Raw genomic sequence first — 19618 nt, forward strand, 5'->3', positions numbered from 1 at the left:
AATTCATCTGATCACACTTCATAACATTCTGGAGTATATGCAAATTGCCATCATACAAACTGATGCAGCAGGCTTTGTGAAAATAAATGTGTGTGTCATTCTCAACTTTTGGCCACGACTGTAGACTGGTGAGAATAAGTACTAATGCAGAGTGTGTTTCTAGCGGTCTGAGAGTGGGTTCTAGAGCACAGAGTGAGTTCCTAGCGGTCAGAGAGTGAGTTCCTAGCGGTCAGAGAGTGAGTTCCTAGCGGTCAGAGAGTGGGTTCTAGAGCACAGAGTGAGTTTCTAGCGGTCAGAGAGTGAGTTTCTAGCGGTCAGAGAGTGAGTTCCTAGCGGTCAGAGTGTGAGTTCCTAGCGGTCAGAGTGTGAGTTCCTAGCGGTCAGAGTGTGAGTTCTAGGGCACCGAGAGTGGGTTCTAGAGCACAGAGAGTGGGTTCTAGAGCACAGAGAGTGGGTTCTAGAGCACAGAGAGTGGGTTCTAGAGCACAGAGAGTGGGTTCTAGAGCACGGAGAGTGGGTTCTAGAGCACAGAGAGTGGGTTCTAGAGCACAGAGAGTGGGTTCTAGAGCACAGAGTGGGTTCTAGAGTGGAGACAGTGAGTTGGCGTCTATGATCTGCTGCAGGATGCTGTCTACGTCTGGCGTGTTCAGGCTGATGCCCTGCAGGTCCAGGTGGGGCAGGATAGCTGACAGCAGAGCCACCACGTTCCCTCGGATTTTGTGGAGATTCTCCAGCACAATGCTGGGGAATACAGAGAGTAGAAAGTTAAAGAGAATGCAAAGCTAGAGAGCCGATGGATTGTGTGTGTATTTCTGTCTTTCTGTGTGTGTTTCTGTCTCTGTGTGGGTAAACACACCGGGAGCTCTGGTCCCTGGTCACTGGGCTGTCAGTCTGTCTCAGCCTGCTCTGGGGGTCAGCCTTCTCCCTCCTCAGTCTGCCCAGATCAGGCTGTTCTCTCTGGGGCTGGATGCCACCCACGACCAGCCCTGGAACCCCAGGGCCACTGGGGGATGCGGAGCTCTCACACTGTAGAGAAACGAGAGGGAATGGGATAGAGTTCTCGATAAAAGTTTAAATTCAGAAAAATGTACAGCTAGAATACAATCTTGTAAAACAATCAGACCTTTAGGAAATTCACAGTTAAACCTACTTACCTCCATTTGGTCCAGTTTGGTTACCATGGCCACCGGTGTCTCCACCCCCACCCCAGCAGCTGCCTTATCCCCAGAGGGAGCCTCTGTCATCACCATGTTGTCTGGCGTCGCTGGGAGTGCAGTGGACCCCAGTATCCTCCTCAGCCTCTGAGCCTCCTTCTCCAGTCCAGCCAGTCTCTGGACCAGGGCTCCCCTGTCTGATCCAGCCCCCTCAAGGGTCAGAGCCCGGGGCCAGGGGCCCTCGGGACGACTCAGGGGGGACACCACCACCGTCTGGGCTGAGGGGAGGGAGGGAGGCCAGGCAAGGCTGGAGCTGGGCTGGGAAGGGCCTACTCTGGTGGCCCCTAGTAGTGCCTTCTCCCCCTTGGTCTTCTCTGTCTGCCCAGTCAGTGTCTGTGGTTCATTGACATCTTTCCCAGGTTGTTGCACCTCTTGGACCTCGTCAGCGAACGGGTGTGGCTCCGCCCATGGTTGTGGTCTCTTGTCCATGTCCCTGGGCGGCCATATTGACTTACGCTTGTTTCTGCTGAGAGAAAGAGAGACTGAGTGTGTGTGTGTGTGTGTGTGTGTGTGTGTGTGTGTGTGTATTTGTACAGGTAACTGCCAAAATAAAGGAGACACTTGAATAAATTAGTGATACAAATTATATTGAAAGCAGGTGCTTCCACAAATGTATGTTTCCTGTGTTAATTAAGCAATTAACATCCCATCATGCTTAGGGTCATGTATGAAAATTCTCAGTTGCCCATTATGTTGACTACCACGGCTAGAAGAGATCTCAGTGACTTTGAAAGAGGAGTCTCAACGGAGCATAGGCTGTTTAAAGGGCGTGTCTGTGTGTTTTTCAGTCACCAGATCTCAAATGAACACATATGGAAGATTCTGGAGTAGCGACTGATGTTTTTCACCACCATCAACCAAACACCAAATAATGGAACTTCTTGTGGAAGAATGACATCACATCCCTCCAATAGAGTTCCAGATACTCGTAGAATCTGTGCCACGGTGCATTGAAGCTGTTCTGGCTTGTGGTGGTCCAACACCCTATTAAGACACTTTATTTTGGTATTTCTATTATTTTGGCAGTTACCTGTATGTGCGTTTGCATGCGCGTGTGGGTGCGCATGTGTCTGACCCAGACATGGACTGTGCCATGTTGTCCTCCTCATCCTCCAAAGTGGCCACCAGTGTATCCACTGTCTTATTCAGCTCACTGTCCTCAGTCTCCTCTGTGAGCAGAGAAAGGGGGGCATCAGGGGGTAGGGGGCGGAGGAGGACCGGCTCAGATAGAGGGAGGGGTGTATCAGGGGGTAGGGGGCGGAGGAGGACCGGTTCAGACAGGCCTTGGGGGAGAACATGGTGCTTCCGCGGACGGCCTCGTTTTCTGACCAGGCCTTGGTCCCTTTTTAGACACAGAATGGAAACAGAAGTGAATGGAACAACCGAACTACAGGGCTGAGTACAGTATAGATAAGCATAGTAGAGTAGGCCTAAAGTCTGTTATAAATATAAGGGAAAAAATCAACTGAAGGAGGAAGTCAGGTCTGCTCTGACACTGTGGTTTTGACCACACCGGATCTCTCACACTTATGCTGAGAATAACAATGTAAAACTCAGACGGCAAACCACAAACTGACATGCACACAGAGTGCAAATACATGACATTGAATGCACACATGCGTAGCCACACACACAAGCACACCCATGCACACAGACATCAAACAAAGTGCCAGTGCAGACGTTAACTGGCTGTGCATCTGGAGTTGAGGGTGGACAAGAGAGAGGGGAGGGTGGCAAGAGAGAGAGGAGGGTGGCAAGAGAGAGAGGAGGGTGGCAAGAGAGAGAGGAGGGTGGCAAGAGAGAGAGGGGGGTGGCAAGAGAGAGAGGAGGGTGGCAAGAGAGAGAGGAGGGTGGCAAGAGAGAGAGGAGGGTGGCAAGAGAGAGAGGAGGGTGGCAAGAGAGAGAGGAGGGTGGCAAGAGAGAGAGGAGGGTGGCAAGAGAGAGAGGAGGGTGGCAAGAGAGAGAGGAGGGTGGCAAGAGAGAGAGGAGGGTGGCAAGAGAGAGAGGAGGGTGGCAAGAGAGAGAGGAGGGTGGCAAGAGAGAGAGGAGGGTGGCAAGAGAGAGAGGAGGGTGGCAAGAGAGAGGAGGGTGGCAAGAGAGAGGGGAGGGTGGCAAGAGAGAGAGGAGGGTGGCAAGAGAGAGAAGGGTGGCAAGAGAGAGAGGAGGGTGGCAAGAGAGAGAGGAGGGTGGCAAGAGAGAGGGGAGGGTGGCAAGAGAGAGGGGAGGGTGGCAAGAGAGAGAGGAGGGTGGCAAGAGAGAGAGGAGGGTGGCAAGAGAGAGAGGAGGGTGGCAAGAGAGAGAGGAGGGTGGCAAGAGAGAGAGGAGGGTGGCAAGAGAGAGAGGAGGGTGGCAAGAGAGAGAGGAGGGTGGCAAGAGAGAGAGGAGGGTGGCAAGAGAGAGAGGAGGGTGGCAAGAGAGAGAGAGGAGGGTGGCAAGAGAGAGAGGAGGGTGGCAAGAGAGAGAGGAGGGTGGCAAGAGAGAGAGGAGGGTGGCAAGAGAGAGAGGAGGGTGGCAAGAGAGAGAGGAGGGTGGCAAGAGAGAGAGGAGGGTGGCAAGAGAGAGAGGAGGGTGGCAAGAGAGAGAGGAGGGTGGCAAGAGAGAGAGGAGAGTGGCAAGAGAGAGAGGAGGGTGGCAAGAGAGAGGGGGGTGGCAAGAGAGAGTAGGGTGGAGGAGAGAGTAAGGTGGAGGAGAGAGTAAGGTGGAAAGAAAGTAGGGTGGGGCTGGGAGATAATGGCCAAAATAAGGCCAAAGTATGACGGTATTTTATGTTTTGATTAATAAAAGTTCTACATTTGCTTTGAGTAGTGCATGACCCTAGGGTGGCAACACATACATTCTAAATTATTTCAATGGGTCTTTCTCCTTTCTGATTGGTTTATACTGTTCAATTCAACTTCAACCTAATTGTTATTATTTCCTGCATTTCCATCAATTTCAGCATTTCCTGCACTCATTTGAGATCATTTCCACACTGCCACGATATGGGCAAAAATACTAGGCCTTATTTTTATATTTTTAAATTGCAATTTAGATCAAAACACTTGGTTGAACTTTTGGAATCATGGAAATAGAATGATTTTTATAATTCTATAGTTCAAATATAAAAAAATAATAGTGGGCACTTTGAATCCAGTGTAGTTTGACATGACTACGAATGAAAATGGCATGGACGAGTTATTGTGACAGGGTAGGAACCAAGGTGATGTTCAGTGTTTCCTAGGGGACCCTATAATCTTTGGCTACATTAAATCTTTATTCATATAGCCAACATATTCATGCTTCGCCTATTCCTCTTTGATTTAGAAGATACTTTTGCACAAACAACATGCTGATTTAAGCCTCTACTAGTACTGGTATCAGGCTGTATTAGCTAGCTACGTTTGCTCTGACTCAGTACTTTTATTCGCTAGTTAGCTAGCCAACTAACTAGAAGATTAGCATTAGTGGCTAACACAATTCAGCTTAACTTGTTAAGAAAATACACACTACCTGTTTGCAGATGTAAGAAACACAAACTAATATTTTATTATAGAACACTTGTGGATTTCTATTAAGATCAAAGTGGAAACATCGTTGTCATCAACATTGTTGCATGTGCTGTATTAACCATGCAGACTGAACGAAAATTTCTCGTGGTCAAGCAACAACAAATGCGCTCCTTGAGTGACAGGGGGAGGGACTAGGTCTGTGTGGAAAGCGGCATGGAGAGAGGGAGGGAGAGGGATGACTCAAGTAGCGGAGTAAACTATAAAAATGGACGTTACACACCGCGTATCACATTTAACAAACCAAACATTAAAATGAGAGTAGAGGAAAGAGTAGAGGTGAGAGTAAGGTAGGGTGAAGGAGAGAGTAGGTTAGACATGAGAGTAGGCTGAAGGAGGGAGTAGAGTAGGGTGGACATGAGAGTAGGGGTGGGTGGACTTGAGAGTAGGGTGAAGGAGAGCGTAGGGTAGGTTAGACATGAGAGTAGGGTGAAGGAAAGAGTAGGGGCGGGTGGACATGAGAGTAAGGTGAAGAAGAGAGTAGGGGCGGGTGGACATGAGAGTAGGGTGAAGGAGAGCGCAGGGTAGGGTGAAGGAGAGCGTAGGGTAGGGTGGACATGAGAGTAGAGTGAAGGAGAGAGTAGGGGCGGGTGGACATGGGAGTAGGGTGAAGGAGAGCGTAGGGTAGGGTGGACATGAGTAGGGTGAAGGAGAGCGTAGGTTAGACATGAGAGTAGGGTGAAGGAGAGCGTAGGGTAGGGTGGACATGAGAGTAGGGTGAAGGAGAGCGTAGGGTAGGGTGGACATGAGAGTAGGGTGAAGGAGAGAGTAGGGGCGGGTGGACATGAGAGTAGGGTGAAGGAGAGCGTAGGGTAGGTTAGACATGAGAGTAGGGTGAAGGAGAGCGTAGGGTAGGGTGGACATGAAAGTAGGGTGAAGGAGAGAGTAGGGGCGGGTGGACATGAGAGTAGGGTGAATGAGAGAGTAGGGTAAAGGAGAGAGTAGGGTAGGTTAGACATGAGAGTAGGGTGAAGGAGAGCGTAGGGTAGGTTAGACATGAGAGTAGGGTGAAGGAGAGAGTAGGGTAAAGGAGAGAGTAGGGTAGGTTAGACATGAGAGTAGGGTGAATGAGAGAGTAGGGTAAAGGAGAGAGTAGGGTAGGTTAGACATGAGAGTAGGGTGAAGGAGAGCGTAGGGTAGGTTAGACATGAGAGTAGGGTGAAGGAGAGAGTAGGGTGAAGGAGAGAGTAGGTTAGACATGAGAGTAGGGTGAAGGAGAGCGTAGGGTAGGGTGGACATAAGAGTAGGGTGAAGGAGAGAGTAGGGTAGGGTGGACATGAGGGTAGGGTGAAGGAGAGCGTAGGGTAGGTTAGACATGAGAGTAGGGTGAAGGAGAGCGTAGGGTAGGGTGGACATGAAAGTAGGGTGAAGGAGAGAGTAGGGGCGGGTGGACATGAGAGTAGGGTGAAGGAGAGCGTAGGGTAGGTTAGACATGAGAGTAGGGTGAAGGAGAGCGTAGGGTAGGGTGGACATGAGAGTAGGGTGAAGGAGAGCGTAGGGTAGGGTGGACATAAGAGTAGGGTGAAGGAGAGAGTAGGGTAGGGTGGACATGAGAGTAGGGTGAAAGAGAGCGTAGGGTAGGTTAGACATGAGAGTAGGGTGAAGGAGAGCGTAGGGTAGGGTGGACATGAAAGTAGGGTGAAGGAGAGCGTAGGGTAGGGTGGACATGAGAGTAGGGTGAAGGAGAGAGTAGGGTAGGTTAGACATGAGAGTAGGGTGAAGGAGAGCGTAGGGTAGGGTGGACATGAGAGTAGGGTGAAGGAAAGAGTAGGGTAGGGTGGACATGAGAGTAGGGTGAAGGAGAGAGTAGGGTAGGGTGGACATGAGAGTAGGGTGAAGGAGAGCGTAGGGTAGGGTGGACATGAGAGTAGGGTGAAGGAGAGAGTAGGGTAGGGTGGACATGAGAGTAGGGTGAAGGAGATCGTAGGGTAGGTTAGACATGAGAGTAGGGTGAATGAGAGAGTAGGGTAAAGGAGAGAGTAGGGTAGGTTAGACATGAGAGTAGGGTGAAGGAGAGCGTAGGGTAGGTTAGACATGAGAGTAGGGTGAAGGAGAGAGTAGGGTGAAGGAGAGAGTAGGTTAGACATGAGAGTAGGGTGAAGGAGAGCGTAGGGTAGGGTGGACATGAGCGTAGGGTAGGGTGGACATGAGAGTAGGGTAGGGTGGACATGAGAGTAGGGTGAAGGAGAGCGTAGGGTAGGGTGAAGGAGAGCGTAGGGTAGGGTGGACATGAGAGTAGGGTAGGGTGGACATGAGAGTAGGGTGAAGGAAAGAGTAGGGTGAAGGAGAGAGCAGGGTAGGGTGGACATGAGAGTAGGGTGAAGGAGAGCGTCAGGTAGGGTGGACATGAGAGTAGGGTGAAGGAGAGCGTAGGGTAGGTCAGACATGAGAGTAGGGTGAAGGAGAGCGTAGGGTAGGTCGGACATGAGAGTAGGGTGAAGGAGATCGTAGGGTAGGTTAGACATGAGAGTAGGGTGAAGGAGAGAGTAGGTTAGACATGAGAGTAGGGTGAAGGAGAGAGTAGGGTGAAGGAGAGAGTAGGTTAGACATGAGAGTAGGGTGAAGGAAAGAGTAGGGTGAAGGAGAGAGTAGGGGCGGGTGGTAAAATATTTACTTCTTGTAGGTCTTCTTCGGGTAGCTTGGCGTTAACTCTGCTTCACTCTGCTCGGCTTCCTCTGGCAAAGAGCAACTCCTGAAATACACACCACAGTTCAGGTGAGGAAGTTCTGAAATACACAACACAGGTCAGGTAAAGAAGTACAGTTGATGAGCACAAAGACCACCTCACATGCAAACACACTCATGAAAACTTGAACGCATGCACACTCATTGACTCCATTTCTCTGTCTCTCACCCCATCTCCCCATCTCCCTCTCACCCCTGTCTCAGTCTGTGTCAATTCAATTAACTGTTTTTTTGGCATGGGAAACATACAGTGTAGAGGTCAACCGATTAATCGGAATGGCCGATTAATTAGGGCCGATTTCAAGTTTTCATAACAATCGGAAATCTGTATTTTTGGGCGCCGATTTGCAGATATTTTTTATGGTAGATTTTTTTTATTTATGTACCTTTATTTAACTAGGCAAGTCAGTTAAGAACACATTCTTATTTTTAATGACGGCCTAGGAACGGTGGGTTAACTGCCTTGTTCAGGGGCAGAACGACATATTTTCACCATGTCAGCTCGGGGGATCCAATCTTGCAACCTTACAGTTAACTAGACCAACACAATAACGACCTGTCTCTCTCTCGTTGCACTCCACAAGGAGACTGCCTGTTATGCGAATGCAGTAAGCCAAGGTAAGTTGCTAAGTAGCATTAAACTTATCTTATAAAAAACAAATCAATCATAATCACTAGTTAACTACACATGGTTGATGATATTACTAGATATTATCTATCATGTCCTGCGTTGCATATAATCTGACTGAGCATTCAAGTATCTGACTGAGCAGTGGTAGGCAGAAGCAGGCGCGTAAACATTCATTCAAACAGCACTTTAGTGCGTTTTGCCAGCAGCTCTTCGTTGTGCGTCAAGCATTGCGCGGTTTATGACTTCAAGCCTATGAACTCCCGAGAGGAGGCTGGTGTAACCGAAGTGAAATGGCTAGCTAGTTAGCGCGCGCTAACTAGAGGGACGGAACCTATACTGTTACACTGGCAATACTAAAGTGCAAATAAGAACATCCAATAGTCAAAGGTTAATGAAATACAAATGGTATAGAGGGAAATAGTCCTATAATTCCTATAATAAATACAACCTAAAACTTCTTACCTGGGAATATTGAAGACTCATGTTAAAAGGAACCACCAGCTTTCATATGTTCTCATGTTCTGAGCAAGGAACTGAAAAGTTAGCTTTCTTACATGGCACATATTGCACTTTTACTTTCTTCTCCAACACCTTGTTTTTGCATTATTTAAACCAAATTGAACATGTTTCATTATCTACTTGAGGCTAAATTGATTTTATTGATGTGTTATATTAATAAGTGTTCATTCAGTATTGTTGTAATTGCCATTATTACAAAATAAATGATTATTATTATTATTTTTTAAATAGGCCGATTAATCGATATCGGCTTTTTTGGTCCTCCAATAATCGGTATCGGCGTTGAAAAATCATAATCGGTCGACCTCTAATACAGTGCATTTGGAAAGTATTCAGACCCCTTGATTTTTTCCACATTGTTACATTACAGCCTTATTCTAATGGGTAAAATAAATAAAACTCCTCATCAATCTACACACAATACCCAAAATGACAAAGAGAAAAAGGTTTTCAAAAAGGTTTGCTAATTTATTAACAATAATATTAAATGTGATATATAATTTTTTAAGTATTCAGACCCTTTACTCAGTACTGTGTTGAAGCACCTTTGGCAGCGATTACAGTATTGAGTCTCCTTGGGTATGATACTTCAAGCTTGCACACCTGTATTTGGAGAGTTTCTCCCATTCTGCTCTGCAGATCCTCTCAAGCTCTGTCAGGTTGGATTGGGAGCGTTGCTGCACAGCTATTTTCAGGTCACGCCAGAGATGTTCAATCGGGTTCATGTCCGGGCTCTGGCTGGGCCACTCAAGGACATTCAGATACTTGATTCCTGTGTTGTCTTGGCTATGTGCTTAGGATCATTGTCCTGTTGGAAGGTGAACCTTCCAGTCTGTGGTCCTGAGCGCTCTGTAGCAGGTTTTCATCAAGGATCGCTCTGAACCTTGCTCTGTTCATCTTTGCCTCGATCCTGACTAGTCTCCCAGTCCCTGCTGCTGAAAAACATCCCCACAGCATGATACTGCCACCACCATACTTCACCACTTGGCATTCAGGCCGAAGAGTTCAATCTTGGTTTCATCAGACCAGAGAATCTGGTTTCTCATGGTCAGAGTCTTTTTGGAAAAAGAACAAGCGGGCTGTGTGCCTTTTACTGAGGAGTGGCGTCCGTCTGGCAAAGGGTCTGAATACTTATGGAAATAAGGAATTCAATAAAAAAATATTTCTAAAACATTTCTAAAAACCTGTTTAAAAAAAGAAAATAATCATATGTATTCGTCACATGCGCAGAATACAACAAGTCATTATGAGGTATTGTCTGTAGATTGCTGAGGGATTACATTTAAAAAATCCATTTTAGAATAATGTAACAAAATGTGGAAAAAGTCAAGGAGTCTGAATACTTTCCGAAGACACTATGTTCAAGGGGGTGGGGCTCAAGCTGCATCCCTGTCTCACCCCCTGGCTCTGTGGGAAGAAATGTGTTTTTTTGCTAATTTTAACCACTTACTTGTTGTTTGAGTACACATATATAATATTGTCATATCCCCCCCCCCCCCCCCCAACACCGTTTTTCATCAATTTGTATAGCAGACCCCTATGGCAAATTTAGTCAAAAGCTTTTTTGAAATCAACAAAGGCGGAGAAGACTTTGCCTTTGTTTTGTTTTTTTTGTTTGCCAATTAGGGTATAGAGGGTGTAAACATGGTCTGTCCTATGGTAATTTGTTTCAAAAACTATTTGACATTTGCTCAGTACATCGTTTTCACTGAGGAAATGTTCAAGTCTGCTGTTAATGATAATGCAGAGTATTTTCCCAAGGTTGCTGTTGAAGCATATCCCACGGTAGTCATTGGGGTCAAATTTGTCTCCACTTTTGTGGATTGGGGTGATCAGTCCTTGGTTCCAAATACTGGGGATGGTGCTAGAGATGAGGATGATGTTAAAGAGTTTAAGTATAGCCAATTTGAATTTGTGGTCTGTTTATTTTATCATTTAATTTAGGATACCATCAACCATCAGCCTTTTTGGGTTGGAGGGTTTGTATTTTGTCCTGTAGTTCATTCAATGTAATTGGAGAATGCAGTGGGTTCTGTCCGTCCGTCCGTCGTACCTGAGCATGGTGTTGGGGTTCTGGCTGCAGTTCCAGTGTTCAGGGGTAGAGCTGTAGTGGCCTTCTGGGACACGCCTCCACTTCAGACATTCCTCACACTGCAGCCACACTGGACTCCTACACACATGTACAAACACGGCACATTTTGTTATAGGCACACAAGTTAAAACACACACTTAATTTCCTCTTTCTTAACCACAAGCCATCCATGTTAGCCCTGTACTTGCACTGTGATGTCCAACACATGTCGACCTAAAAACTCACTCCTCCCCTTCCTCCTCATCTGAATCTTCCTCTTCATTCCTCTTCTCTGCTGCCAGGAACTCTCGTTCCCTTGCCTTTTTCTCCATCATCTCATTCCAGTAGTCGTTGAGCTTCAGCCCCAGGGACGACAGGGTCAGCCTGTTTCAAACCACACAAATACAGTGAGGAGGTTCCCATCCAGAACTTAAAATAGCATGTCAATCTGACAATCAGCTCTTCTGATTCATGATAATACTGACTCATTTATGTGTATGAGTGTGTGCATTTTACCTGTACTCTTTGGTGTATTCAAAGTCTTGTTTGTTGTGAGCCGGCTTCAGGAAGTTGCACTCAATGACACCAATAACCCCGACCCCTGCCCTCTGACCTGATGACTGAAGCAGAGAGGGAAGGAAAAAAGACGAGCAAAATATAGGTCAAGGAAAAGTAGAGGGAGAGGTGGGGAGAAAGTGTAGTAAATATAGACGGAGTGAGATGTAGAAAGAGGGAGATTTAGAGGGAGAGAGGGAAGATAGGAGCACACTATTGTCTATAACTATTAAATCAAACCCTCATGCAATAACTCATATATCTTGTTTGTTACTGACAGATAAACTCAACATTACAGTCTTTAATTAATCCGTACCTTGATCTGGTAGCCAACCTTCTCATAGGACTTGATGAGGCGGTTCTTGTGGTACATCATGATGCCATAGTGGTCTTTGTTTTTGCGGTTGAACCCAAAGGTGACCTTAACCCTGTCTTTCTGATAGAAACGGTTAAGGTTAAGTTTAATGGGCGTACGCCAAGACTGAAGCCTGTACAAGTGACCACAGTACTTTGCATCTTTAATATTTAAGCTAATTAAGTTAGGTTAAATTAAGTTCTATTACTTACAGAAGACTGATAAACACAATAATTGTTTTTGGATAGAAATGAACAGACAAACAGATTCTAGTTCTACAGAAGGATACATTGAATTGGGGTTTATAAACGTCATTCTCGATCTGTGACAGGCTCTTGGCAACCAGCTTGGTCTGAACCTTCTTCTGTCGCAGGATGATCTGAGTCCGAGGCTTCAGGTACAAGATGCTGAGGTAGGCCTGTGAGAGTGATAGAGGCACTGCATCTCAGTGCTAGAGGCATCAAAACAGACCCTGGTTTGATTCCAGGCTGTATCACAACCGGCCATGATTGAGAGTCCCATAGGGCGACGCACAATTGGCCCAGAGTCGTACGGGTTAGCGTTTGGCTCGATTAGGCCGTCATTGTAAATAAGAATTTGTTCTTAACTGACTTGCCAAGTTATGTAAAAAGCAAAAAAAAAATGTATAGACATTTTTGAGGAGGGGACTTCCTGTTCAGAATCCTATTCAAATCATCAAACCTTCTCACATCACTCTGTATGGCTATGCTGCATTCAAGGTCACAATCCTCTGGTGAATAGAGTTGCAAAGTGACTGAAAAGTTGACAGTGAACTTTCTCTTAACCATCCTAACTGATCTCTCATCACTTATTCACATTGTAACACATCAATTCATATTTTCTTAGTTAACACTCACCCTCAGGGAGTAGTCCATCTCTGGGATGGTGTGGTCATTCCTCTGCGGTCCAGGAAAGCTCTTCTTCCTGCCTCTAGTCTTGGTCTCCTCTGAGTGGATCTCTGGAATCCGGATGTCAAACTCATCAATCTCGAAATCCAGCTCCGGCTTACCATCTTTGTTCCTGTACATGATATTATAGAACTCATTACTCGTGTCAGCTTCCTTCTTCATAGAATTATTATTATTATTTTACCTTTATTTAACTAGGCAAGTCAGTTAAGAACAAATTCTTATTTTCAATGATGGCCTAGGAACGGTGGGTTAACTGCCTGTTCAGGGGCAGAATGACAGATTTGTACCTTGTCAGCTCGGGATTTGAACATGCAACCTTCCAGTTACTAATCCAGCGCTCTAACCACTAGGCTACCCTGCCACCCCAATTATAAAATACTTATCTGTAATTAATCTTTAATGGGCCACTGATCCTTTCTGCTTTCTGAGATGATACCCAATACGGTTTCATTACTAACAAATGTGTGTAAGTTTCGCTTCCATCCCTCTCCTCGACCCAACCTGGGCTTGAAGCAGGGACTCTCTGAACACAACGACAGCAGTCATCCTCGAAGAATCATTACCCATCGCACCACAAAAGAGGCAAGGGAAACGACTACTGCAAGGTCTCTCAGCAAGTGACGTCACAGACGGAAAAGCTACTAGGGCGCACCGTTAACTGCTAGCCATTTCACACTGGTTACATATGGGTGTGCATCTTGACCTGCGTATGTTCCAGATGAGGATCTTGGTGCCCTTCTTGGACAGGATGGAGTCAAAGTGCTGCAGCAGCTCCTGCTGGGTGTGGATCAGAGAGTGGGTCAGGATGGCATTCAGACTGGCCTCAGAGTCCTCAGTCACTACCAGCATCTGTAAAACATGGTTAAGGAGAGCAACCAGGATACACACACACACACACACACACACACACACACACACACACACACACACACACACACACACACACACACACACACACACACACACACACACACACACACACACACACACACACACACACACACACACACACACACACACACACACACACACACACACACACACACACACTTTTTATTTCACTCTTTATAATACACACACATGCATATACTCTCTCTTCCTCTCTGTCTCTCATCTTCAATTGCTTTATTGGCATGACAAACATTTTGGAAACATTTCCAAAGCATCAATGGTACTGCATTGGGTCCTCTCTCCCCCTCTCTCTGTGTAAGGATATTGGTCTGTTGGTTGAAGGGCACTATGGGGACGATGACAGCCTGTGCCTTTATAGCCTGTAAGTAGCTCTGGGACAGCATGCCGACGGTCAAACAGCCTCCGTTCTTAGTGAAGATCAGAGCGTCACGACCCAGACGCATGGAGCCAGACTTAAAGCCGTTTCCATAGACACCGATGGCCTGGTGGCTTCCCTTACCAGAACCTTTCTCTGTGAAACCAAAACTGAACAGACAAAGAGAAGGGGTGGGGTGAGATTGCATCGTTAGTTGGAGAGGTGTGTCTGTATTGGTGTAAAGAGAGAAAGTGTGTGTGTGTAGGACGTGTGTGTAATATAGAATGAGGGGGAGAAAGAGAACGATTGTGTGTGTTTTCACGTGTTTATGTGAGAGAGAGGGAGAGTGAGCGTGAGAAAAGATTGCTGTGAATGAAAGAAAAGGGACTGTTATGTGTTAGTAACTCATGTTGTTTATGTATGGTTAATTACAGTATAACAGTTCACATAGCAGTGTGTGTATAGAGGCTGCAACATGGACGATCAAACAGCAGTGTGTGTGTGTGTGTATAGACAACCGTACGCATGCGTGTTTCTCACCTGAGCATCTTGTGCAGTTTGTTGGGGGTCATTCCGCTGCCATTGTCAGTGAAGGACAGACAGAGCTGCTGATGCTCCTCCACCACATCTATCCAGATCTGCCTAGCTGTCACTCCCGGGTCTGATGCATTATCTACACAGCACAAAATCAGTCAATCAATCATTAAATGAATCTATAAAGCCATTTCTACATGAAAAACTGTTGTAGAACAAGTTGTAAACATCACACAGTGCTTCACAGGGGTGTACTGTAATTATTAAAATCAGCTGACCAAGTTATCCTGAAGCAGGGGTGTACTGTAATTATTAAAATCAGCTGACCAAGTTATCCTGAAGCAGGGGTGTACTGTAATTATTCAAATCAGTTGACCAAGTTATCCTGAAGCAGGGGTGTACTGTAATTATTCAAATCAGTTGACCAAGTTATCCTGAAGCAGGGGTGTACTGTAATTATTCAAATCAGTTGACCAAGTTATCCTGAAGCAGGGGTGTACTGTAATTATTAAAATCAGTTGACCAAGTTATCCTGAAGCAGGGGTGTACTGTAATTATTAAAATCAGTTGACCAAATTATCCTGAAGCAGGGGTGTACTGTAATTATTTCCCAGTTTGGGAACCCTGCTATAGCTTAACCAGAAGGTGTGAAGTAGGTGAACTGCTATCTATTATATTCTTAAAAGGCCTTGTGCAGTCCAAATGATATTTTCCTGTGTTTTATATCATATTGTGCAACAGCTGATGAAACAAACACTGTAAAAGTGTTAACAAATGTGATCAGTGTTTTTTCCTGATAGTTGCTGGTTGAAAATACAATCTACACAGGAACTTCTTGTCAGCAAGGGCAGGAGTTTTGGCTTTCCATGGTGACATATAGGAATAAGCTGGAATCATATTACACAGGCTCCGCCACCCGCGGCAAGGGCTACAGTCCATTACGGATTACAAAGGAAGACCCAACCGTGATCTGCCTGACGCTGCCTTTATACCAGACCAACTCAATGCATTTTATTGGGTGATCTCGTTCTCTGAGGCCGACGTGAGAAAGGTTTTAAAATCAGGTCAACACCCACAAGGCCCGACAATATTCTAGGGAGCGTTGTCAGAGCATTCACAGAACAGCTGGCAGGCATATTCACGGTCATTTCCTACCTCTCCTTGTCCCAGTCTGTAATCAACACATGTTTTAAGATGACCACCATCATTCCTGTCTCCACAGGGGTGTGTGCTTAGTTCCTTCCTGTATTTGCGGTTACCCAAGACTGCGTGGCCACGCACAACTCCATCAAGTTTGCTGACGACATGAGTCAGCCTACAGGGAGGACAGTGACCTGGCAGTGTGGTGCCAGAACAACAATCTCTCCCTCAACGTCAGTAAGACCAAGGAGCTGATCGTGGACTACAGGAAACGGGCATGTCAAAAGCTTCAAAGTCCTCGGTGTCCAAATCATTAAAGACTTAAAATTATGCAAACACACGTGCAGTCGTGAAGAAGGTGCAACAGCGCCTCTTCCCCCTCAGAGGAGGTTGAAAAAGTTTGGCATGGGCCCTCAAATCCTCAAAATGTTCTACAGCTGTACCATTGGGGGCATCTTGACTGGCTGCATCACTGCCTGGTATGGCAATTGCACCGTCTTTGATCACAAGGCGCTACAGAGGGTGGTGTGGACAGCCCAGTACATCACTGGGGCCGAGCTCCTTGCCATCCAAGACATGTATATCAAGCAATGTGGTTGTAAAATCTTTAAAGACACCAACCATCCGAGCCACACACTATTCTCTCTGCATCTGTCTGGCACCAACAGACTCTTCAACAGCATTTTATCCCCAAGCAATAAGATTGATAAATAGCTACACAGACCGAGTTAACCTTGAATCTTTATTGATCTTTTGTTTTTTCGCAGTCACAGGGCCCTACACAATCACACACATACACACATTCAATTTTCACATACATTTATACTGACTAGAGGTCTACCGATTAATTAGGGACGATTTCAAAATCGGTATTTTGGGGTACTGATTTGCCGATTTTATATATATATTTTTTACACCTTTAACTAGGCAAGCCAGTTAAGAACACATTCTTATTTTCAATGACGGCCTAGGAACGGTGGGTTAAACTGCCTCGTTCAGGGGCAGAAAGACAGATTTTCCCTTTGTCAGCTCGGGGGATCCAATCTTGCAACCTTACAGTTAACTAGTCCAACGCAATAATGACCTGCCTCTCTCTTGTTGCACTCCACAAGGAGACTGCCTGTTACGCAAGTGCAGTAAGCCAAGGTAAGTTGCTAGCTAGCATTAAACTTATCTTATAAAAAACATTCAATCATAATCACTAGTTAACTACACATGGTTGATGATATTACTAGATATTATCTAGCGTGTCCTGTGTTGCATATATTACTGAGCATGCAAGTATCTGACTGAGCGGTGGTAGGCAGAAGCAGGCGTGTAAACATTCATTCAAACAGCACTTTCCTGCGTTTTGTCTGCAGCTCTTCGTTGTTCGTCAAGCATTGCACTGTTTATGACTTCAAACCTATCAACTCTCGAGATGAGGCTGGTGTGACCGAAGTGAAATGGCTGACTAGTTAGCGCGCGCTAATTAATAGCGTTTCAAACTTCACTCGCTCTGAGCCTTGGGGTGGTTGTTTCCCTTGCTCTGCATGGCTAACGCTTCCATGTGGTGGCTGTTGTCGTTGTGTTGCTGGTTCGAGCCCAGGGAGTAGCGAGGAGAGGGACGGAAGCTATACTGTTATACTGGCAATACTAAAGTGCCTATAAGAACATCCAATAGTCAAAGGTCAATGAAATACAAAAATGGTAAAGAGGGAAATAGTCCTATAATAACTACAACCTAAAACTGCTTACCTGGGAATATTGAAGACTCATGTTAAAAGGAACCACCAGCTTTCATATGTTCTGATGTTCTGAGCATGAAACTGAAACGTTAGCTTTCTTACATGGCTCATATTGCACTTTTACGTTCTTCTCCAACACTTTGTTTTGGCATTATTTAAACCAAATTGAACATGTTTCATTATCTACCTGAGGCTAAATTGATTTTATTGATGTATTATATTAAGTTAATAAGTGTTAATTCAGTATTGTTGTAATTGTCATTATTACAAATACTTAATAAAAATGTATATATATATAAAAATAATAATATATTTATTTATTTATTAAATCGGCCGATTAGTCGGGATCGGCTTTATTGGTCCTCCAATAATCGGGATCGGCTTTATTGGTCCTCCAATAATCGGGATCGGCGTTAAAATCATAATCGGTCGACCTCTAATATTGACTCTACACAAAACGCAGACACATACAAGCTGCTGCTACTCTGTTTACAGTTGAAGACAGAGGTTTACATACACTTAGGTTGGAGTCATTAAAACTAGTTTTTCAATCTCTCACAAATGCTTTGTTCATAAAACTATAGTTTTGGCAAGTCGGTTAGGACATCTACTTTGTGCATGACAGGCAATTTTTCCAACAACTGTTTACAGACATGTTATTTCACTTATAATTCATTGTATCACAATTCCAGTGGGTCAGAAGTTTACATACACTCATTTGACTGCCTTTAAAGCTTGGAAAATTCCAGAAAATGATGTCATGGCTTTAGAAGCTTCTGATAGGCTAATTGACAATTTGAGACAATTTGAGTCAATTGGAGGTGTACCTGTGGATGTATTTCAGGGCCTACCTTCAAACTCAGAGCCCCTTTGCTTGACATCATGGGAAAATCAAAAGAAATCAACCAAGACCTCAGAAAAAAAATTGTCGACCTCCACAAGTCTATTTCATCCTTGGGAGCAATTCCAAACGCCTGAAGGTACCACGTTCATCTGTGCAAACAATAGTACACAAGTATAAACACCATGGGACCACGAAGCTGTCATACTGCTCAGGAAGGAGATGTCAGAACAACAGCAAAGGACCTTGTGAAGATGCTGGCGGAAACAGGTACAAAAGTATCTATTACCACAGTAAAACAAGTTCTATATCGACATAACCTGTAAGACCGCTCAGCAAGGAAGAAGCCACTGCTCCAAAACCGCCATAAAAAGCCAGACTACGGTTTGCAACTGCACATGAGGACAAAGATCATACTTTTTGGAGAAATGTCCTCTGGTGTGATTAAACAAAAATATAACTGTTTGGCCATAATGACCATTGTTATGTTTGGAGGAAAAAGGGGGAGGCATGCAAGCCTAATAACACCATCCCAACTGTGAAGCACAGGGGTGGCAGCATCATGTTGTGGGGGTGCTTTGCTGCAGGAGGGACTGGTGCACTTCACAAAATAGATGGCATCATGAGGATGGAAAATTATGTGGATATATTGAAGCAACAAGACATCAGTCAGAAAGTTAAAGCTTGGTCGCAAATGGGTCTTCCAACTGGACAATGACCCAAAGCATACTCCAAAGACGTGGCAAAATGGCTTAAGGACAACAAAGTCAAGGTATTAGAGTGGCAATAACAAAGCCCTGACCTTGTGGGCAGAACTGAAAAAATGTGAGTGAGCAAGGAGGCCCACAAACCTGACTCAGTTACACCAGCTCTGTCAGGAGGAATGGGCCAAAATGCACCCAACTTATTGTTGTAACGGCGTTCGTTTGTTGAAGGAGAGTCGGACCAAAATGCAGCGTGGTGGTTACTCATGTCTTTAATGAAACTAATGACGATACATGAAATAACTTATAAATATACAAAACAATAAACGGAACGCGAAAACCTATTACAGCCTATCTGGTGAACACTAACACAGAGACAGGAACAATCACCCACGAAATACACAGTGAAACCCCGGCTACCTAAATATGGTTCCCAATCAGAGACAACGAGAATCACCTGACTGATTGAGAACCGCGTCAGGCAGCCAAACCTATGCTACACCCCTACTCAGCCGCAATCCCAATGCCTACAAAACCCCAATACGAAACAACATTTTAAACCCATGTCACACCCTGGCCTGATCAAATATATAACGAAAACACAAAATACTATGACCAAGGCGTGACAATTGTGGGAAGCTTGTGGAAGGCTACCTGAAACGTTTGACCCAAGTTAAACAATTTAAACAATGCTACCAAATACTAATTGAGTGTATGTAAACTTCTGACCCACTGGGAATGTGATGAAAGAAATAAAAGCTGAAATAAATCATTATTCTATTATTCTGACATTTCACATTTTCAAAATAAATGGTGATCCTAACTGAGCGAAGACAGGGAATTTTTACTAGGATTCAATGTCAAGAATTATGAAAAACTGAGTTTAAATGTATTTGGC

General features: G+C 45.2%; 2 protein-coding genes across 3 annotated transcripts in view; one reads left to right on the forward strand and one right to left on the reverse strand.

The window, feature by feature from the left end:
* LOC123993629 (MORC family CW-type zinc finger protein 3-like) overlaps positions 1-19618 on the reverse strand; it is a 22117-nt gene continuing 2499 nt past the window's right edge. Inside the window, exons 3-16 of one of the 2 annotated variants that reach the window (XM_046295978.1) lie at positions 14315-14447; positions 13724-13944; positions 13211-13358; positions 12454-12616; positions 11865-11993; positions 11537-11656; positions 11182-11285; positions 10912-11049; positions 10648-10764; positions 7374-7451; positions 2245-2556; positions 1155-1677; positions 857-1026; positions 1-741 (exon numbers count right to left, since the gene is read on the reverse strand). In XM_046295978.1, coding sequence (XP_046151934.1) covers positions 582-741; positions 857-1026; positions 1155-1677; positions 2245-2556; positions 7374-7451; positions 10648-10764; positions 10912-11049; positions 11182-11285; positions 11537-11656; positions 11865-11993; positions 12454-12616; positions 13211-13358; positions 13724-13944; positions 14315-14447 — 2516 coding nt within the window. In that variant the 3' untranslated portion in view covers positions 1-581. Of the gene's footprint in view, positions 742-856; positions 1027-1154; positions 1681-2244; positions 2557-7373; positions 7452-10647; positions 10765-10911; positions 11050-11181; positions 11286-11536; positions 11657-11864; positions 11994-12453; positions 12617-13210; positions 13359-13723; positions 13945-14314; positions 14448-19618 lie in introns of both variants that reach the window. The other variant, XM_046295977.1, reaches the window with a different exon arrangement.
* The window catches only part of syce3 (synaptonemal complex central element protein 3), a 16204-nt gene continuing 13140 nt past the window's right edge, over positions 16555-19618 (forward strand). The window contains exon 1 of the mRNA XM_046295983.1: positions 16555-16594. The gene's annotated coding sequence lies outside the window, so the exon portion shown is untranslated. The remainder of the gene's footprint in view (positions 16595-19618) is intronic.

Source organism: Oncorhynchus gorbuscha, linkage group LG13 (genome assembly GCF_021184085.1).
Source record: "Oncorhynchus gorbuscha isolate QuinsamMale2020 ecotype Even-year linkage group LG13, OgorEven_v1.0, whole genome shotgun sequence".
In the NCBI taxonomy this organism is placed as follows: Eukaryota; Metazoa; Chordata; class Actinopteri; order Salmoniformes; family Salmonidae; genus Oncorhynchus; species Oncorhynchus gorbuscha.